The 17,734-nt window shown below is 43.5% G+C and overlaps 1 protein-coding gene across 1 annotated transcript in view; it reads right to left on the bottom strand.

The window, feature by feature from the left end:
• The window catches only part of LOC112576946, an 81,349-nt gene that overhangs the window by 34,808 nt on the left and 28,807 nt on the right, over window positions 1–17,734 (bottom strand). The window contains exons 4-5 of the mRNA XM_025259829.1: window positions 2,981–3,665; window positions 353–484 (exon numbers count right to left, since the gene is read on the bottom strand). Of these exons, the coding sequence (XP_025115614.1) occupies window positions 353–484; window positions 2,981–3,665 (817 nt within the window). The remainder of the gene's footprint in view (window positions 1–352; window positions 485–2,980; window positions 3,666–17,734) is intronic.

The raw sequence follows: 17,734 nt of genomic DNA, 5'->3' as shown, positions 1-17,734 counted from the left end.
TTTATGTATGCATTATGAAATAGTGGATCAGTGAATGAATAAAATAAACAAACATATGTGCTGAATACACCATTTTAAGAAGTTTTTGATATAATCTGTCTCCATGACATAAAAATGGTAAACTGCTTATTGTGTGTGTAAATAGTGTTACACTGTGTTTCTCTCTTGATGGAATGAGGAGATTTGGTTTTTATGAATACTGTTATGCTTAGGTCCAAATTACCTGGCAAAATTCCTCCAAAACCACTCTCCTTCTTTTATGAAAGAGTAATGCCTGTGCCCATTCACCTGGTGTTAGCATGTCTCTAACTGTGTCCTATTTGTTTAAGTGGAAAAGAAAAATCTTTCTCACCTGGTAAGATGGCAACACCTGAATGTACAAGCTGAGAATCCAGTTGGGCGATGGTGTCAGGGGAGGTAACAATGCGCTGTCGGTAGTAACTGCTGTTCCTTTGCTCCTGAGGGCAGCGGGATAAAGCAGGATCTGAAAAAGCAAGTTTCAGTCAAATAACAAATGCCCTGACATCTACCAAAACTACTGCACTTCTGAATTAAGTAGTTGATTGTGGACGCACTTTTCCCACATTAATTACTTCTTATGATTATTATGATGCCCCCTTTCTTCTACAAAGATCCTGTCAAAATATAAAAATCTCCACACAATACTAGGACAGCGTACAGAAGCATGGAGAAAAGTAGTATGCAGATCATGCAGTAATTCTCTCTTTGTTGCAGCTGCTCTATTGATTAGGGAAGGAATTTACACACATCAATTCCATCTCAAAGTATTGACCTTGTAGAACCATTACCTGCATATCTTGGGCATGAACAGACAACAGACTAGTGTGATCTAGTATACTCTGAAAAACACGCTGTTTCAGTCGATAAGAAAATACTCCTAACCTAATGCAGATATGATCAGGAATGCTGTTTTCATATCCATGGCAGATAAAAAGTTAAAATGCTTCTTATCACTGCAAATCTAGAAGCTGCTGGTTTATTCTCTCTCACAGACTAAGACACATCTCTGACAGATATGAACTGGAAAGAAAATCCTAATCTTTAATGTCAAAGTTCAAAAGGAGGTTTTTATCAAGAATTCACACTCTTTTCTTTTTATCTCCTGTGCACAAGTGTGTGTATGCTTGCACATGTATGAATGTGCATTATGAGTCAGAGCAAGAGAGAGGCAGCAGTCATATGACTGCATTCCTAAGAGATAAATCCAAACATTTAGTGACCACATTTTTGCAAATATGTAACTGATAATCATTTAATAAAGACATCTTTTTCCCCATTGTTACCAAACACCTCTGTAAGATAACTATTGTTGAAAGCTAGATAAAGTTGCAATTAGGCTTTATAATGAAAAATATACTTTTATTACTTTAGTCTTATATATCAAATTATTATGCAGCTGATCTGAACAATAAACAAGTCAAGATGTGATCCTGCACGAAAATGTCTTATCATATGCCTACATCCCCTCACTCCCTCAAAATGTAGAAAACTATACAAAATCCTAATATCTATTTAATCCAAATGATGCTATGAAATCAGCCTGAAACACTACCCTCCCAGTGAACCTGCCGGTTCCAAGGATGAAGGAGGAGGGTTGCGCATGGAGCTGGCAACCCCACCCCATAGAACAACCCTGCTGCAGAAACTGCAACTACAACAAGTTGCAGCCCTATGTTCCACTAGGGGCAGAAAGAAGATGCTAGGGTGGTATAACAAAAAGAGTGGTTTCACACTCTCAGAAAAATTACACCAACCCCTCTATCTCCCACTCAAACAACGTAAAATGGATTAAACCTGAATAGTATAAACAAACAAAAATCCCTTTAGCTAGGTAAATCATCAAATCTTTTTTCTCAGAAAAATGGCACAAAGCATTGTGAAAAGCTTCCCGCTGAGCAGGTTATGACTTGTTCTACAACAATTCTGCAAACCCTTTGAGTTTACTTAATCTGGAAGGTGAACGACACTCAAGGCCTAGTGCTTTGTGCATCATCCTGAGTGTGTCCAAGGATTATGCTAGGCCTAGACAGCTTGTGTAAACAGTGAGTCACCAATGGGTCACTGGGTCTTGTTAGTTCCTTTACTTGACTTTTCCTGACCTTCCTTTGCAGGGTTAAAAGCTTGGCCAACATGACAACTGAGCTCTTTGATGTAGGTGTTGAAGTGCTGAAACAGGATATCTACCTCAAGACATTTTGTGTCACACTTTAAATACAATGTAGTCCTCCAGTTGGTTTTTTTTTACACTATGAACACAGTTCTAACGTTTGATTCTTTTCACAACTACGCTTTAAGTTATTTTGCACTGATTGCAAGCCTGTTATTTTTAAAAAGATAATATCTATCCTAATACTTTTTCTTTTATCATTACTGACATTACCCAGCATTAAGATCACACTGAAAAAAATTGGCAACCAGTTTAAAAAGAATGAAAGAATCTCAAGCCAGCATTCAGAAAAGTTTAAAGAAAAAAATTTGTTTTGGACGATGCAGTAATAATATGTTAAAAGGTCTAAGCTTAAAATAACAAGGTTACAGCCAAGGGAAGGGCTGGGAGTTGACATTAATTTGGCATCTCTACGGACTTCTTGAACTCGTGATTTTAATCTCTTTGTGAATGCTGATCTCTCTTATTTTTGCTTGAATATTATGAATGGAGGAGTATTATTTAGTCAGATTCTTGCACTGAGTGTAGACAAGTCTTTTACAAAACATTACACCAAAGTCAACAAGAAACACAATTCCAGTCCAATAACACTATAGAACAGCTTCAAAAGAACTCTTGGAAAAGTAAGTTTATACATATACACTATGAAACTACTGAAGAACAGACACATGCACCTGTTTTAACAAACACAAATAGGTATCCTATTTCAACACCCATGCAAGCAGATCAGCTGGTATGAAAAGAATTTGGTAGATGCAAAAGGGAAACAGACTTTGCTGTATTTCTTCTCACCTTCAGCAGAAGGTTCCACATTGGATGCACTCCCATTTCGTTGATCAGTATCGGTATCCAAACCTGCTACATCCCTGTTTCCTACAAGGCAACCTTCAGCTGAGTTCACAGTCTTGCCATCATCAACCTCATCCGACTTCATATCCTTGTCGCCATCACCATCCCTCGTTTCCTCGTCACTGCTTCTGTTTCTGTCGTTGATGCCGCTGTCCTCAACACTGCAGAAGCTATCACTCCCACTGCAGGTCATCACCCCGTCGACACCTCCGAAATCCGGGCCCCGCGCCAGCGTCTCCTCCCATTGCAGACGCTGCACGACATCTCTGGTAGCCACGAGGCACTGACGTAGCACGTGCTTCAGGTTGCCGACTGGCACCTGCCGCGCATGCGTCAACCAGTCCATGCTGATGAACGCTCGCCGAAAGTCGCTCTCGTCCACAGGAAACTCTGTCACGCCATCTGGCGAGCGCACGCAGAGGACGAGGGAGGGAAGAGACTGGTCCTCGGCCTCGTCTGGAGACAGCCGCAAGCTGAAGATGAAGTCGCCTTCCACGTGCAGCTGTGACGACAGCGTCCGTGCGCACAGGTGGACGAGCACGGCATCGTTCACCGCCAGGGGCCAGTAGTTGTCTGGCGACACCGAGCTACCTCTCTCCGCTACGACGTCACTCGCATGCTCGCACACCTGGAAAAAGAAAATTAGAAGTCCAGACCAAGAAAAGAGGTGCAATGCTCAGACCAAAATTGAAGTTCATGCGGCCGATGAAAGTCGACCGCCCTATATCTGTAACAGATACAAACAGGTATAAAAGGTCTCAAAAGCTGCCAGATAATGGCTTATGCAGTCGGATGTTTACAGATTTAAGACTGCTCGTGAACGGCTTCGCTAGTACTTGATATCATGTCTGGTCGAATTTCTTTCTTTTTGCCAAATGTAACAAAGAAATTTTTCTGATGGAGTTCTGGTCTATTCCGTCTAAAGGGCTCAAAGATAAAGCAAAAAGAAGCTTTCACTCTGTGTTCTCCACATTAAGCACCTACACCACCTGCGGCACAAGATTCTGTCGAGCGGAAGGCTGTTGATAAAGGTGGATGCTCACTTGGTTTTTGTGGACTTGAACCGCACCGCATGATGTACGCGTTTCACTAAGCGGTAAAATTCAGATCGCTCAACAGCAACCCGAATACTAGGTGCTCTGGCACTGAACTGTAATGCCAGCTCCTCAGCGCTCAGTGCAGTCTTTTACAGTCGCAGAAATGTTCTGCAGATGTTCCGCACCTCTGCGCTCACTTCATCCACAACAACCAACCTCCTATAAACACTTACGACAGGCGACTTTTCGTCATGTCGCACGCACACACTGGACGACAGGTAACCAACCTACACCAGCGATCCACGACCCAAGGTTCTCGCGACAGGTGGCGCCACTCACGATGCACTTTCACCAAAGGGCAGAGAGTCGTGTGGGGTTAACATCAAGACCCAAACGCCTTTAACTTCCATATTACAATGTGGCACCATCAGTTTCACGATGTGGCGAGCATACAGGCTGCAGTATTGCAATAATAGCAATCACAATAATGTCACATTTTTAGTTTTAGGAATCTTTAAGAATGTTTCAGGTGTTTCTGCCGCAGCAGGTCCAGTGTCGAGCGCCTCGTGCCGGAACTGGTTTCGTTACTACCACTGCATGGCTGCGAGTTGGCCACTTAACACTCGCCTGCACGGCAAACTCTGCTTTCCCTAGAGATGGTGGGAGGGAAAAAAATTATGGCTTTGTCAACAATGCTGTCTCCAGTGCACGAAGGGATGACTCAAACTTGAAAGTGTTCTCCTGTTAAACATCAACAAGCCTAAAAAAGAACGACGCACAAAAGTTCGTCCCTCCATGCTGTTCCAAGTATAGAATGAGCTGGGATGCCAGCTCTGAACTGAACAAATTATCTTTGATGCGCTATCATCGATCCTACTTCAAACACTTGTTCAGCAGAACTCTGTTCACAACGTTTTAATGTAAACTATTTTTAATGTGTATCTCTTTTCACCGATAATCTGTGATTCATGAGCAAGGCCTCCCTGTATGAGTGGTGTGCTAAAAGTACCTACACGCTTATAATATCGGTTTGTTGTTCTCATCACAGCTCGGGTATAAGTTCTTGATCGTCGACGGTCTGTCCTGTTCTAAGAACCTTTATAATTGGACACAGGCTGTCAAATATGTAACTATATGACTGTGTCACTCTCACTTTTAGATGCTATCCTACAACACTTGGACGCCTCTGGCACCTATGGTCCTGTTCATGGATTTTTTTCAACTCACTTAATGAAGTCCAACCACAGCTTCTTGTTAAGCGCCTACCAGACCTGGATGTAAACACAAGCCTAGTTTTATGGATACGATCATTCCTGAAGGACTGACCACAAAGGGTGGGTCTCAAAGTCCACCAACAGGTACAGTAAGATCGGGAAAAGACCAATTTGTCAATGAATGCAATGATCCTGTGAAACGAGCAGATCCTCAACACGGGTACTCCTCAGGGATGTGCTTTCCCCCATCCTGTTCTCTGCATACACAAATGAGATCATTATTAATAGTGCTATTCTCAAACATCTTAAGTATGCAGATGACATGGCTCTTGTGGCCTGCCTCAAAGACGAGCAATTCCTGTCACATGTTGCGGTTCGTGCAAGGAAGGCAGACTTTGTTCATTTCTCTGCTAAGATCCCAGTTAGAAAAACACCATTTTGGTGGATTTAGCGAGTCTTAATAGCGAGGTTTTACTGTACTGGATGTTTACAGCTTCGACAGTCTGCTCTGTTAATAACGACTTTAATTACTACAGTGGCGAGCGAGGAGCTACGAAGTGAACACGCTGTATCTGAACCGGTTTTCCCTTTGCTCCATACAAATTGCACCACCCACTTCCCCAATAAAAACCCTTTTATAATATATGCCAGTCTTCACGCATGGTGAATCCAAAAGATAAACACAAATTTTCAAACCAGATTAGGCGACTGGTTTTACACACTGCGTGAACTCAAGCAGCCGCCTCCAAAAATGAGCAGCCAGACAGGACCAAGGACAAGGCAACTATAGTTAAAGAATATTTTTCTTTTTTTGCTCGGACACAAAACCTGAAAGACATTTGCGACAAGGAGATTGTGGCACTTGATTTATACCAAGGCACAACAGATCTACCTTTGTACTGCTCCCTCCTTCCCACTCTGGAGTGTGAAAGCTCGCGCACATTCTGCAGCGGATTAATACCGCGGGTACAATACACTTGACACTGCGCCGCCTGTGTCTACTGTCAAGTCGGAGGGTGCGGTCGTGACACCGCGACTAAAAAATCTCTCAGTGAACCACGTAAGCATCAGAAGTGGGTGAGACGAGAGGGCCACCCGGCAGACGTCCGAGTCCTTGGGAAGATGTTGACATGCAGCACGAGGTCAGCAGGTGAAGGCTACAGGAAGTTCAGCATCGCGCTGTAGAACACGAGGTTACAAAACGTTCTTTGGTGACTCATTGAATACATGTGTGAACTTCTTTCGCAGTCAGAACAAAGAAAAAAAACAACAAACAAACAGAAAAAGACAGGAACAGGGTATAGTGTTGTTTAGTTGCGTGTGTGTGAGATTAGATAACAGCGATGGGGGATGTGCATTTTTTCATGAGTGCGCATGACTGTGTCCCTGCAATACTCGCCGATATGTGCGTGCTTGGAGAAAGAAGAGAAGGGCGGAGAAGATAACTTTTACAGGACCAAAAAATACATGAGCAAATCGAGCTCTCTCCAGCGGATGTTAGTGCCTCGCTGTATTTGAATACGACAATTAGTGGACTGTCAATATGCCGCACCGAAATCCTTCTTCAAATGAGAAACATAGATACATGTAGCAGGAAATCTACCTGAATGACGAGGTGGACACGAAATACCATAGTTTTGTCGGCCGTTGGATGGTGGACTGAGCGGTTCATCTTGAGTAAGGCATGGCATATACAAGTGAGCTGTTAGTGGTAAATCCTTTCCCTGATAAATCAGGTATGTCGAGTGGTAGGGGGTGGCTTTCAAGTCACAGGCTCAGACAAGACTCGAACATGGCACCTTGTGCCACCAGACTACGATGCTTTCTTTTTTTCAAACCGTTAATACAAGCTGGAATCGCTTTTTGTCATTTGATGATAAAAAAAAAAGAAGAAAACAATTGATCACGAGTCCAATAAAAGGATTACAACAATTAAACAATTAACAATAAAAGCGAAAAGACCGGAGGAAGAACTGAAAAGCGACAACAAGATGTAAATTTGGGAAAACAAACTACAATAAATCCAAATCAGAAGACAAGCCTTGTCAGTGTCCTATTCCTAACACCCTCTAAGATTCACCATTAGTATGCAGCATACTCCAGCACCGGAAATACCCACAGTGAACTTTACGGTCACGTTCACGGAGGCTTTGACCATCCCGACCGCCCTAACCACCCACCTCGCTAGTTTTGTTTTTCTGTTTCCCCATCCAACACTTCAGGTCACCAGTGAGGGACAGCCAATCGGCGAGTAATAAAAGATTCAGGTTCGCCTGAGAAGCGGGACCACCCGTGATGTTGGGTCAAGTGACCCGCGTTCCGCCCTGAACTGGATTGCATGAGCACTAGTTTTCCCTGCATGTATCACACAACCCGAAGGGCACGCACACCCCTAAAATTTATGGGTAGTTTAATGTATGGAGATGAAGTGCACCTGCTCATGCAGTCCAATCCATACGTCAAGCCTTACGGGTGGCAGTTATTTTCCTTCCTACGCCATGAAAATGCGAGGTAGGCCCGTACTTCAGTTGCTATTCTTCGGTGAGAGAATGGTCCTGAAACATTTGTTGCCACTTTGTGTAACAACAGCCATTCGCCGCGTGTGTGTGCATCTCAGGTCAGACAACGGGTTGCGAAGTACTGACACTGCCAGACAACCGCTGGCAAGGATTTCTCTCTAGCGACCTTCAGCAAGTCATCACGTGGTCGCTGACCTCACTAAAGCTGCTATATTTAGCTGAGTGCACATGACGATGTTGTCTCCAAGCCAAAGCCATGCCAGTGTACCGGACAGATATCTCTCTCTCACACACAAGCGCGCTGCTTATTTATTCTTTCATGTAAGTGTGCAGGCACAACCAGGATTTGAATAAAATCATAGACCCGCTGGGCGAGGCCATGCACCCACAAACCCAACCTTCCGAGACGCCATTATAAACGCCTTTTTCCCATTCGCCATTTTATACGGCTGAGTTGTAATCAGCACGTACAGGAGCTACTGTTTTCCCACGCGTGTTTATCAGACACATTTTACCATTAAGTAAACAGATCGGAGGTGGTAGACAAATCTAGAATACATCATACCAAACTCGCCCACTTTTTTGTACCAAACTTGTTCACCCTCTGTGTCATACTGAAAGCTTATATACTCTCTCACGTAGGAACAATAAAATGAATGTTAAAATACATTTGAAAAACAGCTGCCTTATTTCAACTGACAAAGTCTTTAAAACGGTCAGTTGCCCTCAGTCGAGTCGTAGGAGCTGCTCCCGGTGTGCCTTGGATGCATCAAGCAGGTTAGCGTAGCGCGTGCCAACAAGTTGTTTTTCCAAGTTACCCCCACCCTATGTCTTGCGATTTCCACTCGCTCCCCCATACTTCCACAGAGACTCTGACTTGGAGCACAGAAAGTGAGGAGCACAATGAGACTACCCATATTCCACCCAACACACACACACACAAAATAAATAAAAGCATATTTCGGTCTAGCTAAAGTGCGTATGAATAAGAGTTCATATTACGAACTAACATCCCTGGACTGCTGGCAGACGACTTTTTCCAGTTATCTACTAAAACATGGCATGAGACAAGAAAGCTTCCGGTTTATTCTCATTTCAGATTAACTTCTAAAATGAGGCATGATACAAGAAAACTTCCGGTTGTCACATTCTTTGTTACGGCTCGCCGAGACTTACAGCGGAGAACTTCGCAAGAGGATAAGCGTTGGTCTTGGCAGACAGACAGCAGTCCACCTGTACACGTCCTTGTTCATACGAACCACTTCTATACATCACGTAAACAGCCAGATATCACGTGACATCTGCGTTCTTACGCTCCAAGCGATATTTAAAGGTTATCGGTATAGTACACAAAATGAATGGCTTAAAATTAAAGTCACCGTACAAATAAGCTAAATAAGAAATAATAGGTCATTAAATTTTGAAAATCATTAGAGATAACTTGGGGAGGGGTATTCAACAGATAAGAGCATTGTGTCATCACCGTCTTCCATACACCTGTATTTTTTCCCGTCCTGGGCTTTTGGAATTGGTTTTGCCACTAGGGAAATCATGTTTGACATAAATTAATTACAATGCGGCTTCTACGATTGCTACCCCAAACAAGGTTAATGTATTTCCGGCATTGACAGACGATGGAAGTCGAGGGGAAAAATCCAAACACAAATAAGCTATCACCTGAAGATTGGGGGACGTGGGTTCAGACTTCGTCTTCGGTACACCTACTTTTTCTGCTTGCCCCACCTGTTCACAGGCAGATCCTTTCTAGATATTCCCCACCTCCCCCCAATACTTCTTTTTCCCCACGAAGATTGCAAAATCGCCGCCAGGCGAAAGCACTTTTTTATTCCTGTTGCAGAGTTTTGTCACGGTGCACCCAATCAGAAGGCTTTCCTGCACATTCCTGCTAAACCAAGAAATATACATCGGCAAGGAACAAGAACGCACAGCTTTCAGGTTCTACATTTCCTCTTCTTATGCGCTCTCTCTCTCTCTGCGGTTTATGTCAGTCATTTGACACAAGCAGACAGAACCACTTCACGGCTTTGGATAATATCTGGCAGAAACGGTGCAAGAGTCCCTCATCTAATTTCATCGCCAAGGACGCCGACTGGAATGCTACAACACCCGCACGTGCTGCAGCTTCGCCGAGTGCCATTCCGACATCACTTCATGCTATTTTCACCTTCGTCCCATCGTTATATTTATTTCGAACGACAGAGAACCAGAAAGAATGAAGGACTGAGAAAGAATTATGGTGCAACTAACTTTTCAAGGTCTAAGTTAATTTCAGCTTCATTTCACTCCTAACACACACACAATCGTGCAGAAATACTCATCTGTCGCGAGCAAACAAGGATAATGGAGACCGTTTTTATATCAAAAATAAAATAGACTCAAAACAAATAACATAGAGCACTACATAGATCGACTCGAAATATATCTACGCGTAAAACATAGATAAAAATTATAAGCAAATCGAATCTCGTGAAAGAAGTCCTTGTCTAGTGGCACTCTATCGTGCTTACAGCGTGCCTAATCTCGTCCTTGCCTCCTGTCCACATCACATTTCTCGAATGCCAAACGTGTGCAGTCAGATACGAGTGCACCTCAAGCAACTAGCAACCAGACTCCACGGGTCACGACAGAACTTCCCCTCGGTGCACTGGTGAACGTCCTTTGAGCCACGCGTGGCCTTTCCCCCCGTCTCCCCCATCCCCTAAAAGCGCAGCTTTAGACTGAAAAAAGCACAACTGCTACAACCCAAAGAACAATAGCGACCTTTCGGATTTTCGCTCTGTAAGAGTTCGCTGTCGAGAAAGAGTGGGAATAGACAATAGACTACATACGTGCCACCGGCCTAAAGGGCGTCAAGAGGGAATTTTCTCTAATTTTCTCTTAATGACTATACAATACATTTTATACTTATAGAATTCACTCTATAGCTATGCAATGCATTCTATGTTTCTGTTTTCTGGGCACTGATTGGTTGATCTTTGTCCTTCTTGCCATATATGCAAATGAGTTACAGAATTCATTCTATACACAATTGAATTGTATAGCTAGAACGCATCTTGGAGCTACATTATATGATGTCGCAAGAGTGCACACTTATCACTAGACATCAAATGCATTATCATTCAAATCGTAACTACTCACTCAGTCTCTTTCCCCTTTACACACACAAGTTACAGGAACCCGAATTACCCGGAGAAAGCCACCGACGGTGGGTCCTATAAACAGGTGTCACATACAGAGAGAGGTATGTCGGAGTCGAGAGACGAAACCCGACACACAAAGGTGACAGGCCACCAACCCCACTAATCAACGACAATAAAGAGATCGTAAGGGCGGGTAACTTCAGTCGTTAAATTAGGGTAACAGTCAGTTCTAGTTACCTGAAATGAAAATGAAGCGGACGGCATCATTCATGACAGTATATCATATTTAGTACCAGGTAACAACTGCACATCATGGGTGTAGTAATGGCGACTCTCTAGAGCGCAGCTCAATTACTTTTGACCAGCCGAGTGGAGAATAAACGAGAATACCACGGAACTGATCCTTGGCGCTATTAGTCACACACACTGCACCTGCTGTAGGATATCTTTTGTATTTTTCACATCTCTTCTCCCCTACTTCCCCCCATAATCTAGATGCGGAGGTAGCGGTGGGTTGGGCTAACACAAAGACGCATTTAAGGTAGTGATTCAGCATTCGTTCTTCCCCTGAACACGTGATGTACCCTTTTGAGACTAACACAGTAGTCGGCGCATTTTACTTTATCATTCAAGTTACATTCTTTAGCGTGTAGGTCAGCAAATGTTTATGCGGTATACTTGTACTTTCTAGTTAGTTAGGTACCTTTCGCTCTCTTAATCATCTTTATGTCCTGCCCCAATCTCCTCCCTTGTGTGCGTGCGCGCGTTTGCGAGTTTGTGCTCAATGTTATCTACAAAAGTTAGTCGGCATGTTTGAAAGGAACCCACGCCAAGTTTTTCGTCCAGCAAAACCCGAGTGTAGAATGATGTTTAAATGATTTTATTAGCTCATTACAAGGCACTAACTCCCCGTCTCATGGAAGCCTCTAGTTCGATCTTGAGATAAGAAGCATTGAACAGATACATTCTCGTTTGCTGGTCGAAAAGGGGTCAAAACCTCGAAATCTGTGACGTCAGTCCTGTCGGTTACCTATTTTGGGAATTAGATTAATTCCCTCTGGCACAGCACGTGACGACGGGCTACATTGATGACCTCACAATTCGCACAGTTCTGAATCTCGGCGGCTCCACATGATTCCGCCCTCGCTCTCTCTCAAAATCAAATTAGAAACTATTTTTTTTTTTTGTGTGTGACGGCGGTATGCTGTATTAGTTAATCAGGAACTTTATTAGTTTCATGGTTGATACTGAGTACCCTGCATAAAATTCAAATTTCGTTGTCAATTATAGCCTCGTTTGCTTATCTAACCGAGCACCAAACTTTTATATGAAGAGGGAAACAACTTTTAGTCTGCTTGCTCTATATGTAGGAAATCACTGCAAACCTTACACCTGAGCAAGACCTTTGAACCCACCTCCCTAAACTGACACCCACCTAACGCCACGGCTACTCCTTCATCCCGCCATCGTAAATCTGTCAAGGGAAATCATTGCCACCAAACTACAGGGGATCATAAGCGGTTGTTTATACCTGTACGCCTAAAACTAAATCAGCTTGAGCTGGAGGTCTGACAAAGCACTAACCAGAAGGTCGTGTATGTCAAGCTGTTTGGTGACCTTTTAATTGTCCACATCCTATGTCACGCCAAACCAGACACTGTTGACATGAGTGTTTTTTCTTGTGTAAAAAGATTTGTGTGCAGAAAATGAAGTGTGGAGCGAGTCCGAGTGATAGTCACTAGAGCACTGGTAAAACTCTTTGTATGACACTTCTTCTAATGTCTGGCCGTCAAGATTTTTTTGTTGTTGGTTTGTTTTTTGTTTTTTTGGTTTTGTTTTTTGTTGTTTTGTTTTGCTTTTTTTGCCCCTGTGCATCCCCTCATGGTGGGAAATCATCAAATAAATAAATTCACGAAAGAAAAGTTTGTAAAGACCAAAGGTCACAATATACCGCTCTCCCCCGAACAAATATGAGTTCATAAAAGAAACGTAGGATTAACTCATGCCTTGTATTTAACGGAAGACATCCTCTTCAGTGTTTCGCAGTCTCAGCGCAGTCGATTCTGTTTATATTAGTACTAGCAAACGCCGGGATGGAAATGGTCATAATGTTGGTGGGATACTACTTTATACTTGTAAAATCTGCACACGACATGCACGTGGCGCTAAAACAAAACAAACCGTAAACACCTCTCCCTCCTGTTTTAGATGGATGCTGTTCTTTCGCGACTTTTTTGTTTGAGATGTTGACATTTTCCTCGCTTTTCTTTGGCCGCGAGTGCTAGAAAGGAAATGACGTAACAGCCTATGCACGTTAGCTGCTGCCATGCTTATTTGTTTTTGTTAATTTGTGTTTGAAAAGGATTTCCGGAAGACTGACATCAGCCACCGAAACTTTCCGATCGGGGTCAGTCAAAACTATCGTTGCGAATTGCTGTTAAGGTCACTCTGGCATATTGTCCTCCGCTGCATGCAGTTACATCAACTAGTTCAACATTCGCGAATTAATGACATGTATAAAAACGGTTTTGTCAAACAGTTGCCATAGTATTGCACTGCTGTCAGTCTTCGCAAGTCTGGCGTACATATGTAGACGAACAAAAGCACACTTAGTAACACAAATCCCATCATCCCTTTCCGATCCTTCTAATGCATTTGATGGTAATTATAACGTCTTTCTTTTGGCGAACTGTCTAGAATATCTTTTCACCCCCCAGTCAGAAGTCTACGACTAGAGAAGACCTGAATGCTGTTGCCCTAGCAACGCAGCACACAATGAGGGACTAAACATGGAAACTAGTGCCCCACGGGCGGGTACGACCTTTAGCGCGTTTCTGGCAATGCATCGCCGTCTGATGTCCTTCTCCTGTCCAGTGAAAAGGTCGGCAAAAAATGAACTGGTTCAGGGGAAAGTGGAAGGTGAAGAAGAGTCCAGATAATTCGTGTTTTGTGTGGTTGGAAATCTTTTGTTAACCCTCAGCACCGACGCAGTCTTGGCCAGCGTGTACGCCTTTCCATTTTAGCATTTAAAAAGTCAACATGTAAATAGAAACATTGGAGCTCAAAGTTACAATATTTTTTCCTGCAATCCGCAGCTTTCCAATCTGCTGCTATATATCAAAGTCAACATCGACATAAAAAAAGTTTCTTCAACGAGAAAAAAACAAAAAAAACAAAGTGTTTTCACACAGAGTTCTGATGTATGTTTTCCTCGAAATCAACCAGGGTAAAAAACCCACAAAAAAACACAAAACAAAACAAAAAACTGCTGCAGCCCAAATCAAGAGTGGCATCAGCTCTTACGATTCCGTGCGATATTTTACGTGGTCATAACACGGCATTGCTCAATACATCTGCAAGGAGTGGGGAAGAGTTTTCCCTAAGTAATCGCAAAGAGGCGGGTCCTAGCAAACCTAAGCTGACGGGAGTACTACCCATTAGTTAATTACATCGGCACACAGATACATGGCAGCTTAACAGCCATCTTTTTTTAAAAATTTTTTTACCCCTAAAAGAACAAACTCATTGCGGCAAGTAGGAGGATCCTTCTGAAAGCCTTTTTTCGATAGGTCACGTGATTATGTGAAAACTACCCAATAGCCACCAAGATAGAATGTAGCAAGCTGCAGGAGGACGAGCCAAGAATCGGGAAAGTCGCCGAGAAACTTCCTTTTTTCAGTCTCAAGGACAGACAGAAAGAAAAACAGACTAGACGGCACTATCCTGTTCGCAAATATAGTCCGGTCGTCGGACGGACCTAAAGGCCGTCTTGATGACGCAAGCAGCTCACCCGACTGATAAATATATTTGCCATGAACACACTCATTTGAAAATGAAAATACTTATTTCCTTTCCAAAATTAAAAAAAGAAAAAATCCCCGTTAACAATTCGAAACGCATTTTTGAAATACGGCGCTTGTAACTTGTCTGAAAATTCCAGCAACTTTAGAGCTCAATGTCAGCTTCCAATTAGGTAGGTCTTTAACTGCAACCTGTTCTCATAGCCTTTCTGAACTCGCCAAGAAAATAAAAGGACACTGATGATAAAAAAAACAAACAAGCTGATGAACAACGGCAAGGCTATATTCGGAGCGCATGTGCTGAGCAAAGTTTCTCCATGCGTGCAAACCACGTGCGACCACAAGCATCGCATGACAAGCAATTTCATTTTTACAATTCCGGTCACGATGTCAACGACTGAGCATTAACAGCGCGTTTTGACATTTACAGCTGTCCGTTGACATGATTAATGCTCTGGCTGCTTCGTGCTGGTGTCAAATTTAAGCAATTTCGTTTTCCTTGACAGGCTTAATATAATCTCAATCAAACATATTAGACAATATTAACCACAGCAAAACATACTAGCTACAATGTAAAACAAATGTTGGCACACACACCGAGTTGTAGACCGCCATCAATCACAGCTCAAATATCTAAGGCAGCTGTTACATTCGTTAAACAAACTGAAAGAGGTCAATGGGTCACGCTTGATCCCTAATCCCGAGTTCCATCAACTCATTTACGCATTAATTCTTTCTTTGCCTCCCTACCTACATGGGTTCTCGCAGCGCACGCACACACACACAACGCACACCCGAATCACCTTCATCACTGTCATCAATGAGATGCATTTCTCCTTTTCCAAGCCCACCCTCGGCAACATCAAAGTGGGGACCTCAGTAGCTCGTAGCTAGCGGACACGGATCACTGACTGTGCCGAGCTGAAAAGTCTCGTGATTATCTTGTTTTTCAACCGCATAGAGATGCGCAAGGCAAGAGCATCGCAAATTATTACACCTATGACACTTGAGTATACATGTGTTGGTTATTATGCGCAGACAACACGTACAGACCACATAACATCATGCTCGATATCTGTCTTTGTGTCACTGAGTGTATGTGTGCGCGCGTACGTGTTCAAGAAAACGGATGTGCTCTTGCAAGTACATAAAGCGCTTTGATCCCAGTTGAGCTGGGGAAAGGCTCATTGGAAATATATTATTATTATTTGGTAACCCTCAACAATATTGCTCACCTGCCGGTGCAAAGTAAAGGTGCACTCCGAGTGCGGTATGTGAGTGGAGAAGGGTCAATGAAGGGAAGACCCGAGGGGAAAACGGACGACCTTTGAAAGCTCGTCACGTGCCGAGAGAAGTGTGTGTGGTCCCAGGCGTGATCAGAACACCACACTTGAAATCTCTCTCTACCCCTTCTCTCTATCCTCTCTCTAGTGGTTCTAAGAAGCAACTGACCACGAAATGACTGATGACGTGTGTCACCTCTTGTTCATGCACTTGGATGATCTGGTGTCGATCGAATGCTAGGTGGGAATAAACACATCATCTTTCAATAAAACATGTTCGCATAACATCTGTTGTCGAAACCAAAGTCAGGATTTGCAACTCTAGAACTGATCGATTTGAAGCATGTTGGATGTTGCGCATGCCCACACCACGGTACGGCTATACCTGATGCCGCGCGCCAAACACTGACCTACTAGGAACTTGAAAGAACGCGACGAGTGTAGACAGCTATCCTACCAAGTACATCCGGGAACTGATAGATCGAGACGAGTTCAGTTCTTCTAAAGGCAAAAACAACGCATGCGCTGTTCCAACGTGAGGACAAGCTCATCCGGTAGAATCGACTCTCATCCCCTCTGTTTCCCCCCTCCACATATCATTTTCGTCCCCCTCCCACTCCTCACCTGGCCTGCATTCTGTAGCGACTCGGCCTCCTCGATGGTATGTGAGCGATCAATAGAAGGGCAAACAGCTAGCCAGCACTCACAACACAAGTACACACCCACTCTCACCAAAAGGCCCTCACACAGCTTTTCTTCACATCTGTCCAACATTTTGCTAATATCTACTGAAGCCACTCGAGATTTGGTCTATATTTTGTAACAATTTGGTCTGTATTCATTAAAAACACCGTTTATATATTTCATTGTAGTTTAGAAAACAACATCGACAAACTATTCATAGAGCAGTAACACGCCAAACTAAAACACCTGCATTTTACGCCTTGTCTGAAATGTTACAGGTAGATTCAAACTCACCTGCACAGGTTTCTGATGGAAAGTAAGCACTATCCTGTTCTCTATGACACCTGCAACCCACGCTCGGTGATCTCAACAAATCAGGTGTGCCTAATGCTCCGTGCGGTCGTAAAACCTTAGTGAACAGTTCATCCAAGAAAGAAGAAGAAAACAATTCAGGTCGGAAGAAGAAACGAAACAGAAACACGGCACTGATGAGGCGACTGCTCGGATAAACAAAACCCATGCACACACCGCACGCTTTACACTAGTCTGTGCGCAACTGTAGGGGGGCCTCCCGTTCTCCTCCGCTCGCGGGGAGCCGCCAACGGTCGCCGGCGCGTCAGCCTTGTATGGGAGGACACGTCAAGGCTGGCGTAGTCCCGCTTCCACAAATTTGTCTCCTGGTTCTCACCTGAGATGTTCAGCACTATGAACAGGGACAAAACTGTGCATGTACGGGGTTAAGTGGTATTTATCTGCAGAACTGAAAGAAAAAATTCATTGACATGATTCTAAACTCCTGGCAAACTTTCTAGATTGATACACATCGCGAACAAAGCTCTGGGGTTGTTTACAGTCCTTTCTGGGCTTCTGATGCGTGCAGCCCAAGCCAGCAGCCTCCTTCATCAAGTTTGAACAAGTGTTCACTGATGTGTTCACTAGGCCAGTAGGAGATGAAGGGGGGAGGTCGGCAACGCTAGACAAACAGGAGGACAGACTAGT

Source organism: Pomacea canaliculata, linkage group LG12, assembly GCF_003073045.1.
Source record: "Pomacea canaliculata isolate SZHN2017 linkage group LG12, ASM307304v1, whole genome shotgun sequence".
NCBI lineage: Eukaryota > Metazoa > Mollusca > Gastropoda > Architaenioglossa > Ampullariidae > Pomacea > Pomacea canaliculata.
This window is presented reverse-complemented; position numbering and strand designations above follow the sequence as displayed.